The 13,048-nt window shown below is 42.5% G+C and overlaps 1 protein-coding gene across 1 annotated transcript in view; it reads left to right on the plus strand.

Annotated features, from left to right (window-relative positions):
* Positions 1 to 13,048, plus strand: part of SNX27 (sorting nexin 27) — a 114,445-nt gene that overhangs the window by 27,653 nt on the left and 73,744 nt on the right. Inside the window, exon 2 of the mRNA XM_053591559.1 lies at positions 10,912 to 11,143. Within this exon, the coding sequence (XP_053447534.1) occupies positions 10,912 to 11,143 (232 nt within the window). The remainder of the gene's footprint in view (positions 1 to 10,911; positions 11,144 to 13,048) is intronic.

The raw sequence follows: 13,048 nt of genomic DNA on the forward strand, positions 1-13,048 counted from the left end.
AAAAGGTCAGCTTACCTTCTTTAAGCAAAAATACCTAGAATTCAATTTTCCAGGACAGTGTCCAAGAGGCATTCTGATTTTCCGGGGGTCATTGGTTTTTTGCAGCTAGGGAATTTCAGCCATGTTCTGAGGGTGTCTGCATTAAATCTTCAGAAAGACCCAGGCAGCCAAATCTCTGCGTGCTGGACACAGAGGGAGGGTTGGATTTGGGGCACTGCTTTTGCCTAGAAGCCTGGTTTGCTGCACTTAAACCATGATCCTGTGGAAGATTTTGGTTTTTTTGGAACACCTCATGGAGTTTTAAGCAGTAGCCCAGTTTTGATTAATGGTGGAAGCCAATACTGGAGCTCTGAGAGGCACTGCCTCACCTTGAAGGCCAGATCAATGAGATCTGCCTGGGAGGTCTGTGGGCCCTGGGGGAAATTACCCATTTTTCCCTACCATGTGCAACAGAGGGTGGGTAGGGGTTGGAGGGCAATCAAAATGGGTGACTGATGGGAGGTTATAGACAGAAGAGAGGTATCCTACACAGAGAAACTTTCCGGGTGTTCTGATTGAGAGAATGGAGGGTTTGTAGGAAGGGGGTTGGAAAGGAGCAGTAGGGGTTGTGGAAGGGTATCAGGAGAAGCTGGTGTTACCTGAGCCAGGAGGATGTGAGAGGGTTCACAGGATGAACACAGGGAAGGAATGTTTTGGAGTATCAGAAATGACTGGATATAAGAGATCTCTGACCATTTGCCTAATTTTTGACAGTAATTATTAGTGAGAGTTGAGAGACCCAAGGTGCCACATTGAGGCCACTGTCAAGCTTGTACATAGGCCAAGCAGTATTACAGAAAAAAAAAAGATGTTTTGAGGTCAGGATAGAGCTTTAGAGGATTGAGATTAGTCAAAAGGCAGTTTAGAGGTGAAGAAGGGGGAATCCGTTGATTCTGGAGGTAAAAGGCAGCTTAGAGGTGAGCAAGGGGAAATCTGTGACTGAGCGGTACCCGTATCAAAAACTGGAGGTAGGTAAAGAAATGAGATTAAAGGGAGAACATAGGAGGAGGAAGAAGAAAGACCAGCCGGAAAAAATGGTGATCCAGGCCTCCAGAAGGGCACTGGATGAGTGAGCTTGCCTCACAGAACTACCAAAAATGGTCCAGCCCATAGTATGGCAATGGACTGAGGACAAGCCTGGTGTCAGGAGATTACTGGGACTCTGTGCTTATGACTTTGGTTAAAAGAGGGCCTGGTCTCTGCATGTGACCTTAACCAGTCCGAGGCTTTTAGGCCCACAGTAGGGCACTAGAGGAGCAAGACTAGGGAACCAGCTGGAGCTCAGGCCTACAAGAGGGCATTCCTGAATGAACATGAGGCACTGGGAGGGTGGGCAAGCCTGGATCCGTGAGGTGGCTGGGGCTGAGAGATCAGGGAAGTAAGGCCTCTATGTGTGAAACCAGCAGAAAAAAAAAATGAGAGGAGGAAGAGAAAGGAAATAGGAAGTTAAGAGTAGAGGATGGGGGGTGGCGCCTGTGGCTCAGTGGGTAGGGTGCCGGCCCCATATACCAAGGGTGGCAGGTTCAAACCCAGCCCTGGCCAAACTGCAACAAAAAATAGCTGGGCGTTGTGGCAGGCACCTGTGGTCCCAGCTACTTGGGAGGCTGAGGCAAGAGAATCGCCTAAGCCCAAGAGGTGGAGGTTGCTGTGAGCTGTGATGCTACCTCTACTGAGGGTGACAAAGTGAGACTCTGACTCAAAAAAATAGTTTGCTTTAAAAAAGAAAAAAAGTAGGGGATGGGAAGAGAAGTTTAAAGAAGTTTAGAAAAGGAGTTCTAGATGAAAAAACTCATGGTTAGATGGATGAAGTTTAGTCAGGGTCAGAGAGGTATCCCATTTTCTTTCCTCTCACCGGAAGAAGGGTCCATTTTAGCAGGGTCTGATGGAGTATACTTAGGACCCTCAAAGGGGCTTCTCCCTGTACTGGGTTCAGTATCAAGTGAAAGGTTGTGGAGCCAAAGATGAAAGATTATTCTGAGGCGCAAGACGAAAGGAAAATGGAGGCCCGGTTTTGTGCAATTAAAATGGCTTTATTCGCCTGAGCTACAGTGAGACCCCGACTCATGAAAAAAATGGAAAAACCCAGCTGGGCGCCCCGGCGAGCCCCTGTAATCCCAGCGGCTTCCGGAGGCTGAGGCAGCGGAGTCTGAGGTTGTGGTGAGCTACCACGCCCACTGCACTCTGCTCAGAGGCATAGGGTGGGACCCTGTCTCAACAACAACAACAAAAAAAACAATGGCTTTATTCCACCTGGATGCAGGTAGGTCAAGATTTCCAACCAGGAAGAAATCCACCTGTTTTTTTATCCTCTAAACATTATCTTTTTTTTTTTTTTTCCTTTTTTTTTTTTTTATTGTTGGGGATTCATTGAGGGTACAATAAGCCAGTTACACTGATTGCAATTGTTAGGTAAAGTCCCTCTTGCAATCATGTCTTGCCCCCATAAAGTGTGACTCACACTAAGGCCCCACCCTCCTCCCTCCATCCCTCTTTCTGCTTCCCCCCCCATAAACTTAATTGTCATTAATTGTCCTCATATCAAGATTGCGTACATAGGATTCATGCTTCTCCATTTTTGTGATGCTTTACTAAGAATAATGTCTTCCACAGAGCAGAAATTTAAATTTTAATAAAGTTAAGGGTAGCAATTTTTTCTTTTGTAGATTAGTGCTTTTTGGTGTTGCATATGAAATTTCATTACTGGGCAGCACCTGTGGCTCAGTGAGTAGGGTGCCAGCCTCACATACTGAAGGTGTGTGGGTTTGAACCTGGCCCCGGCCAAACTGCAACAAAAAATAGCCAGGCGTTGTGGCGTTTTTTTTTTTTTGAGACAGTGCTATGGCGTCACAGCTCACAGCAACCTCCAACCTCAAACTCTTGGGCTTAAGCGATTCTCTTGCCTCAGCTTCCTAGCTGGGACTACAGGCACCTGCCACAATGCCTGGATTTTGTTGTTGGTGGTGTTGTTGCAGTTGTTGTTTAGCTGGTCCCAGGCCGGGTTGGAACCTGCCAGCCTCTGTGCATGTGGCTGGCGCTGTAACCACTGCTCTAAGGGCACTGAAGGGCAAAAATATTTTCTATGTTTAGTATCAAAATGGATAACATGTTTTATTTTAAGTGAGAAAAAAACAATTTATAATACGTTTTTGCATTGTAACAATACAAAATCTTTCCTGTGTTTGCATTATAGTCTTCATTTTTATTTTTTTTTTTTTTGATACAGAGTCTTACTCTGTTGCCCAGGCTACAGTGCTATTGCATCACAGCTCACAGCAACCTCAAACCCTCAAACTCTCAAACCCACAAACTCCTGCGCTCAAGGGATCCTCATGCCTCGGCCTCCCAGTAGCCGAGACGACAGGTGCCACCACCAAATTTGGCTCATTTTTCTACTTTTGATGGGGTACAGGTGTCACTATTATCCAGGCTGATCTCGATATCCTAGGCTCAAGTGATCCTGTCACACAGCCTCCCAAAGTACTAGGATTATAGGTATAAGCCCCTGTGCCTGGCCATAACTGTTTTTTTTTTTTTTTTTTTTGAGACAGAGTCTCACTTTGTCACCCCTGGTAGTGTGTAGCTCACAGCAACCTCTAACTCTTGGGCTCAAGCTATTCTCTTGCCTCAGCCCCCCCAGTAGCTGGGATTACAGGTGCCTGCCACAGCGCCTGGCTATTTTTAGAGGTGGGGATCTCGCTCTGGCTCAGGCTGGTCTCAAACCTATGAACTCAGGCAATTCATCCACCTCGGCTTCCCAGAGTACTGGAATTACTACAGTGTGGGCCAATGCGCCCAGCTGCCCATAAGTATTTTAAAAGATGTTTTACAGTCCATATGTTTGATGTACTTCGGTGTCTGTAAATGTTAGATATTTGGCTGCACAAATTTTTTTTTCAAATAGTCTTTTACAAGAAAATGCTTTATGGTCTTGAATACTAAAAAATCTAACGAATGGATTCTAGGCCTCCCATGAAACAATCTGAATTATATTTGTAAGGCAATATAATGGCATTAATGTAGGGTTTGATGAACTTGATTGACTCTTGGTCCTAATATTATGGCTTTGACATACTTGAGAGAGATGTTGCTGCTATCTGCCTTGAATTCATAATCATCTGTTGCTGAGGTTCTTAAGTCTCCTAGGCTTGAAATATGTGTCCTTTTGCTTATAAGAGATTAGGACGAAAGCCAAAGCAACAGGACGAGTAAAACTAGCTCTGGCTTGATTTCCCTTCACTTTATCACTTCCATGAAATATGCTTGTAAGACTTGGAAGTATCCAAAGTTTAGCATGTTTTCCACACAGATGTGGAAGGTGAAAGAAAAAGCACGTATTTTATTCTTTGAATACTTTTATGTTGTAGATATGTATAGATTCATTTACTAGGATCTTCATAATATTGTTTATACCAGCAAAGACAACCCAAAAAATACCTCAGAGTGATCTAAAAGTGGAATAGAGATTATGTTTCATCCACGTGATGGGCTACTATTTCACACTTACAGATGAGAGTGTCACATTTTTTTTTTTTTTTGAGACAAAATCTCACTTTCGCCTGGGATAGAGTGCCATGGTGTCAGCCTAGTTTATAGCAACCCCAAAGCCCTGGACTCAGATGATCCCCCTGCCTCAACCTCCCAAGTAGCTGGGACTACAGGCACTGCCACAACACCCAGCTCATTTTTCTATTTTTAGTAGAAAAGGGGCCTCACTCTTGCTCTCTCTGACCATAATTTTTATTTTTAAAGCAACTTTACTGAGGCTTGGCTTGGCATCTGTAGTACAGTGGTTATGGCGCCAGCCACATACACCGAGGCTGAAAGGTTTTTGAACCCGGCCTGGGCTGGCTAAACAACAACTGGAACAAAAAAATAGCCGAGTGTTGTGGCAGGCGCCTGTAGTCCCAGCTACTTGGGAGGCTAAGGCAAGAGAATCACTCAAGCCCAAGAGTTTGAGGTTGCTGTGAGCTGTGATGCCACGGCACGCTACCCAGGGTGACATAGTGAGACTGTCTCAAAACAAAAACAAAAAGAAAACTTTACTGAGGCTTAATGTACATACAATCAAATGCACACATATTGAGTAAGGGTAGAGTTGGCGTTTTGACAAAAGTATACACTGTTTAACCACCACCTCAATCAAGATCTAGAACTCTCCCATCACTTCCCTTGTGCCCACTGCATTCGGTACTTACCCTTCCTCCAGACAACCACTGATCTGATTTCCACCACTATGGAGTAGTTTTGCCTATTCTGGAACTTCAAGTAAATGGAATTAATAAGATTCTTTTCTCTCTTTTCTTTATCTGTTTACCTTTTGATAGACGTTTGGGCCGTTTTCAGTTTTAAACTATTAGGAGTGAGGCAGCAATGAGCATTCAACTATAGATGTTTGTGTGGATGTGTGTTTATTTCTTTTGGATAAATACCCAGCAGTGGACGCTGGATCCTGTAGTAAATGTACGTTAACATTTTAAGAAACTTCTATCAGGGGTCCTCAAACTTTTTAAACAGGGGCCAGTTCACTGTTCCTCAGACCATTGGAGGGCTGGACTATAGTTAAAAAAAAAAAAAATCTATGAACAAATTCCTATGCACACTGCACATATCTTATTTTGAAGTAAAAAACAAAACAGGAACAAATACAATCACACCACCGCATGTGGCCCATGGGCCATAGTTTGAGGACCCCTGTTAGATTTTTATTTATTCCTTTGTTTTATGCACTTATTAGCAAGGTATGAAATTGTAATTGTTCCACATCCAGGGCAAAACTTTTTTAGAATTTTAGCCATTCTTGTGTGTGTGTAGCTGTTGTGTTTTAATTTGCGTAAAATTGAAATATCTGTCTTATTGCTTGCAGTTATAGGAATTCATTGTTTATTTTTAATGGGCTGCTTCAGAGGGACTAATTACCCTTGAATTACTTTGTTGCCTATCACAGGGGAGTTAAAACAGTATTCTGTTTACAAGTAGAATAGCTCCATGCTGTGGTGCATATGTAGTTTTCCTTATGTACAGCTTTCTTCACAAGCAGCATACAAATTCTGACTAGAGCTTTTTCTCCTACTTCTTGGGAGAGTTTGTTTTAGCTTTGCAGTTACCCTAGCTGGCTAATTTAGGTTGAATAGAGGAAGTCTCATTTGAAGCCACTCCCATAAGCTAGCTTAAGGCTTCTCCATTGGGGCCAAATTTGGTCTTATGTAAAATTGAACATTTTATTAAATTTATTAAGTGTCTCTTTACAGTGCTTAAGACATAAATTAGGTATCCTCTAGTTGGCTAAGGAAACAAAATTTTGGTCATATTTGTGGGTTGCTGGAATTTTTTGGCAGCTTTCATTTTTTCTTCATTATGAAAAATATCAAACATATAGAAAAGTTGAAACAATTGTACAGTGAATATTTATATGTCTACCACCTAGGTTCTATAATTGACATTTGTTTTATTTGCTTAATCACATATCTGTTGAATTGTTTTCTTTTTCTTTGAGATAGAGTCTCACTATGTTGCCCTTGGTAGCGTGCTGTGGTGTCACAGCTCACAGCAACCTCAAACTCTTGGGCTTAAGCGATTCTCTTGCCTCAGCCTCCCAAGTAGCTGGGACTATAGGTGCCGACCACAATGCCCGGCTATTCTTTGGTTGCCATTGTTGTCATTGTTGACATAGTTGTCATTGTTGTTTAGTAGGCCCGGGCCAGGCTCGAACCCGCCAGCCTCAGTGTTATATGGTTGGTGCCCTACTCACTGAGCTACAGGCGCCGAGCCTCTGTTGAATTTTTTTCAATAATGTATTTAAGCTACGACCTTTCTTTATGGAGGAAGCATAGATTGGTAGGCTCTCCTGGGTAGTAGGTACTTTTTGTGTGATGGGACTTAGCAGTTCCCTGATGCAGTGGTTTTGTTAAGGTGGCTATCTTGTGAACCCCCATTATCATTGAGGGCCTAATCATTTACTTTCAAATGAATTCCAACTAGATTATGTCACAAAGACAGAAGAAAGGCAAGGGAAATTGGTGGTAGAAAGGATTTATATCATCAGGGATGCCAAAATACTACCAACCTGTTGGCCCAATTGTTATAAACACTACAACACAAATAGCTATCATTTATGAGTTTGTTACCATGTTCTAGACGAGAGCTTTATCTCAGTTTTGACAACAATTCCATTAACTATAGGTGTTCCAGTAACTCCATCTTATGGGTTAGAAAATTGAGGTTTAGATGGAGTAATTTACGTAAGGTCTTGCATGTTTGACTCCCAAAGGCATGCTTTGAACCCAAACTCTGTACTAAAATTTTCCTTTTGTTGCAAATTTGTGTTTTGCACTTATTTATGTCAGATTTGTACAAACTATTGAGCTACCCCTAATTTGAGCCTCGTATGTGTACAGTAGCATTCTTGTGGGAAGGAATATATCATGCAAACATTTTTATGACAGTGAAGACCTCTTAATTCTTGTAGAAGGGGAGCTCTTTTTCCGAATCAGATGTCCTGGGATTTTTACTGACCTCATTTCATCCTCGGAAGAATGAAGGAATTTCCCGCTTTGTATTAAGTTGTAGAATGTATAGCATTCCTTCTGTAGTTGAACCAGATAAATAATAGCAAGTGTGTTTAGGATATGACACTGGGAGTTTTTTCCTCTTTCTTTTTTAAAGAAGTTTTTGGGATGATGGCCTATTTGAAACTTGGTCTTACTATAATAATAAAGAAGTGAAACCTCAGCAAGTGTCCTTGCTTCCTAGCTGCTCTTGGTGTAAGCCTCCCTGAAGTTCTTCTGGCAATTCTCAAGGCTTTTTTTTTTTCTTTCTTTCTTTGAGACAGAGTCTCACTCTGTCACTCTGGTAGAGTACCCTGACATCATCATAGCTCACAGCAACCTCACATTCCTGGATTCAAGTGAGCCTCTTGCTTCAGCCTCCTAAGTAGCTAGGACTACAGGTACCTGCCAGCTAGTTTTTCTACTTTTACTAGAGATGGTCTAGCTCTTGCTCAGGTTGGTCCTGAACTCGTGAGCTCAGGCATGAGCCACTGTGCCAGCTTCAGGGATTATTTTTGAGAGTGACCCAAGTAGCATTGATTTGAAAACTGGATGGGCCAGACGTGGTAGCTCAGGCCTATAACTATTGCTCTGAGAGGGCCAGGCAGGAGGATTGCTGGAGCTCAAGAGTTTGACTCCATCTCTACTACAAATAGAAAAACTGAGGCAGAAGGATTGCTTGAGCCCAGGATTTGAGGTTGCTATGAGCTGTGATGAAGGTATGGCACTTTACCCAGGGCAAAGAGTGAGACGCTTGTCTAAATAAATAAATAATCGGCCGGCGCCTGTGGCTCATTGAGTAGGGCACCGGCCCCATATGCGGGTTCAAACCAGCCCCAGCCAAACTGCAACAACAACAACAAAAAAAAAAATAGCCAGGCGTTGTGGCTGGTGCCTGTAGTCCCAGCTGCTTGGGAGGCTGAGGCAAGAGAATCGCATAAGCCCGAGACTTAGAGGTTGCTCTGAGCCATGTGACTTCATGGCACTCTACCCGAGGGCGGTACAGTGAGACTCTGTCTCTACAAAAAAAATAATAAATAGATAAATAACCTATATAGTAAAAGTAGAAAAACTAGCCAGACTTCATGGAGTGCTATAGTCCCAAGTTACTCAGGAGGCTGAGGCAGAAGGACAGTTTGAGCCCATGAGTTTGAGGTTACTGTGAGCTAGCCTGACATTATGGCATTCTAGTCTGGGCAACAGAGTGAGAAGCTGTCTCAAACAAACAAAAACCAAAAAAAACCCTCAGTGAGTGGAGGTGTGTATTGAAAGCAATAGTTCTGAGACTTGTTGGACTACATATTCCTTTTTTTGTTTGTTTTTGAGACAGTCTGACTAATCTCAATAAAAAGGCTAAATTTCCACCAGTGGAGAGGGTTCTTTGTTTTCTTCTATAGCTAGCTTGTAAAATTATTGATTTTTTTTCGTATATGTTAGACTTTTAAGTTACGAAATGGAAAGAGCCCTGAATTTACTGGCTAGATTGTTAAACCCTAAAAACCCTAACTAAGAAAAGAGGCTAGCTGGGTGATATCTTGCCTATTCTGTTTATATAAATGATGTTTCTGACAGGCAATTTCAGTGACTGAAAAGTTTATGGGAGGCTTACAAGTAAAGTTAGCATTATTTTCAGGAAGGAAAACCCTAATGATTTGGAACAAGACTGAAAAATAAATTAACTCTAAAGGATAGATAAACTTTAAATATTAAATTGATTAGTGGCCAGGTGTTTATGTCCTAACTCTTGAGTTGGCCATGGGAGGTAGGACAGCTGCCCAGTAGTTTTTGCTGAAACAGCAGGCTGGGTCAGCATTTTGGGACGGTGGTTCTGTTTGCCGAGTGAGTTTTGTGAAACTCAGCATCTTTCTTGACAAAATTATCATTCAGTCTAAACATTGGGGCTTTTCCTTATTTCAGCTTTTTATACACAGTAAAACAGGGAAAATGTGTAGGTTGATTTACTATATAACCTTTGGTTTATGTGTTTTAGATTGACCTCATCACATAGGGCTTTAAGTGAGGCAGCACAGAGCAGGAAAAAGTAGAATTTTGAAGTGGTTAATTGAAGTGATTGGAAGAAAAGAAGAAGTTAGGTCAGGTAATGAGATTTTAGAGAGGTAATCACCTTGCCTTTAAAAAAAAAAAGTGATGGAGGAAACTAGTGTGGATAAAGATTAATATCATTTATTATTTATTTATTTATTTTTTGTAGAGACAGAGTCTTACTTTATTGCCCTTGGTAGAGTGCTGTGGCATCACAGCTCACAGCAACCTCCAACTCCTGGGCTTAGGCGATTCTCTTGCCTCAGCCTCCCGAGTAATGAGGACTACAGGCGCCCGCCACAACACCTGGCTACTTTTAGGGACAGGGTGTCGTTCTTGCTCAGGCTGGTCTCAATCCAGTGAGCTCAGGCAATCCGTGTGCCCCCCAGAGCCACCGCACCCAGCCTTGATTAATACCATTTAATTCCCAAAGTAATAAAACTTGGTATAAAGGAAAATTAAGTTGACTAATTTGAGGCTATGAGGAGAAATTAGATATAAATATAGAGGAATTATCTTGAGTTACAGCTTTTTTTAAGTCTTTATTTGCAAATTAAGCCAATGCATTTTGTGAAGTTTTTTTTTTTTTTTGAGACAGTCTCACTTTGTCACCCTCTGTAGAGTGCTGTAACATCACAGCTCACAGCAACCTTAAACTCTTGGGCTTAAGTGATCTTCTTGCCTCAGCCTCCCAAGTAGCTGGGACTACAGACACCTACCTCGATGCCCAGCTATTTTTAGAGACAAGGTCTCACTGTGGCTCAGGCTGGTCTCGAACTCATGAGCTCAAGCAATCTACCTGTCTTGGCCTCCCAGACTGCTAGGATTACAGGCATGAGCCACTGTGCCTGGCCATGAAGTTTCTTTTAACAGACTTCCCGTGAGGTTTAAAAAGGACAGAGTACAGTTCAAGTGGCAGGATTGTGAAAAGCCACTTTGATTGTATTATATACATGCTCATTTAGGATGAGGAAATTGGACTGTTTAGCTTTTTGCTTTGTTTCCTCCTCAGCTTTCCCCTTTTTCCCATGTGCTTTCCTAAAGCTGTGTGTGGGATTCCAGAAGAGAAAGGGTAGGTCTTCTCACCTATTTCCATGTTTTCCCCTTGCCATAAGCTCACTCACATTAGGATCTGTAAAAACATAAGCAGCTTTTCTGGAACCAGATTAATCTTTGACTTTATGTTCATACTGTGTGACCATGGAGTGGGGGCCGGAGGGTGGAGATACAAGGTGTTCAGACCCTTCTGGTTTATGGGATTGTCTTTTTCCCTTTTTCCCCTTAGGAACGGCGTGAATGTTGAGGGGGCGACACACAAGCAGGTGGTGGACCTGATCCGAGCAGGAGAGAAGGAATTGATCTTGACAGTGTTATCTGTGCCTCCTCACGAGGCAGATAACCTAGACCCCAGTGACGACTCGCTGGGGCAGTCATTCTATGATTATACAGAAAAGCAAGCAGTGCCCATATCGGTCCCCACATACAAACATGTGGAGCAGAATGGTGAGAAGTTTGTGGTGAGTGTCAGCCCAAGTCAATCCTCAAACATGTAGCTTTTGTTTCCCCCAGTCTTATCATTCTGAAAATATAGCACTTGAATAAAAAACTGCAACCTTCGTCAGTTTGTCTGGCAGGCAAATGGGTTGAGATGTAAATAAAAGACTGATGCTGCTTTATTGTAGATGAACTGCAGTAATAAAGAAGAGTCCTATTTCTGCTTAAACGTAATTCCATTTTATTTCTAGGCAGTTTGAAGATTGTATTCTGGTCTGTTGAAAATGTGTGAGTTTTTGTTTCAGTTTCTTTTTTGTTTGTTCTTTTTTAATTGCCATGTGTCTTTGCTAGTAGAAATCTCTCATACTGATTCTGTGAAACTGTAGCGCAAGATTAATTTTTGGGGGTGGTGGTGCGGGGTCTCAGTATGTTGCCCTTGGTAGCATGCTGTGGCATCACAGCTCACAGCAACGTCAAACTCTTGGGCTTAAGTGATTTTCTTGCCTCAGCCTCCTGAGTTTCTGGGACTACAGGCACCCGCCACAACCCCTGGCAAGTTTTGTTGTTGTTGTTGCAGTTGTCATTGTTGTTTAGAAGGCCCAGGCTGGGATCAAACCTGCCACCCTCCGTGTATGTGGCCGGCACCGTAACCACTGTGCTATGAGTGCCAACCCAAGCAAGATTAATTTTAAAATATTTTGGGTAATACAAATTATGTCTTCTAAATTAATTCAGGTAATATAGAGGTTCATCCATTTCAGAACCTGTATGTCCTACACTCCTTTCCACATCTTGTTCTTTTTCATTTTCTTTGGAGGTATTTGTGTGAATACTTAACCCTGCTTTTTCCCCAAGGTTCCAGTTATACTTTGTATGCAATTCCCGTGAGCTATTTCATACATTTCTCATCTACTCCTGCTGTAGAGATGCAGGAAAGCCGATCTGGAATTTCAAGAGATTCACATGCCAACCCCTTCCCTGAAGGCCTTTGTTTATTCTGTAAAGCCTAATTGCCAGTAAAAGTTAAGATAGCCCAATCTACTTAATTTTTCTCCTGGTTGCAGGATGTTTTATTTCCTTTTGATTATTTTGGGAGTGTTGATACAGTGAGACATGTTTGTTGTTCTTTTCTTTTTTTGAGACAGAGTCTAGTCTCACTATGTCACCGTTGGTTGAGTGCCGTAGCATCACAGCTTATAGCAACCTCAAACTCTTGGGCTTAAGCGATTCTCTTGCCTCACCCTCCCAAGTAGCTGGGACTACAGGCGCCCGCTACAATATGTGGCTATTTTTATTGTTGTAGTTGTCATTGTTGTTCAGTTGGCCCAAGCTGGGTTCGAACCCACCAGCTTGGGTGTATATGGTCGGCGCCCTACCCACTGAGCTATGGGTGCTACCATATTTGTTATTATTAGAAAATGTAGTGTGTTCCGTTAGATGTTGGCAAAAAAAACTATAGGTGTTTTAAACTGACCTGCTGACTAAAGTTGTAATCTCTTGAAACTGGGATTTATCACCTTGTATACAAGTGAGCTACTAAACAATTATGATAAATTGTTTTTAGTGACAAGATGGGAAAAGCAAGGGAACTAGAAAAGTTGCAAAGGATTAAATAGTATTTGCGAGTGGCTCCTATGGCTTAGTGAGTAGGCCACCAGCCCCATATACCAAGGGTGGCAGGTTCAAACCCGGCCCCAGCCAAACGGCAACAAAAAATAGCCGGGTGTTGTGGTGGGCGCCGTTGTCCCAGCTACTTGGGAGGCTGAGGCAAGAGAATCACCTAAGCCCAAGAGCTGGAGGTTGCTGTGAGCTATGATGCCACGGCACTCTACCAAAAGCAACAAAGTGAGACTCTGTCTCTAAAAAAATAAAAATTAAAATAAAAAAAAATATTCGTGACTGCATCTATAATTTAGCCCGAGATGATA

This window comes from Nycticebus coucang, chromosome 5 (assembly GCF_027406575.1).
Source record: "Nycticebus coucang isolate mNycCou1 chromosome 5, mNycCou1.pri, whole genome shotgun sequence".
Lineage (NCBI taxonomy): Eukaryota > Metazoa > Chordata > Mammalia > Primates > Lorisidae > Nycticebus > Nycticebus coucang.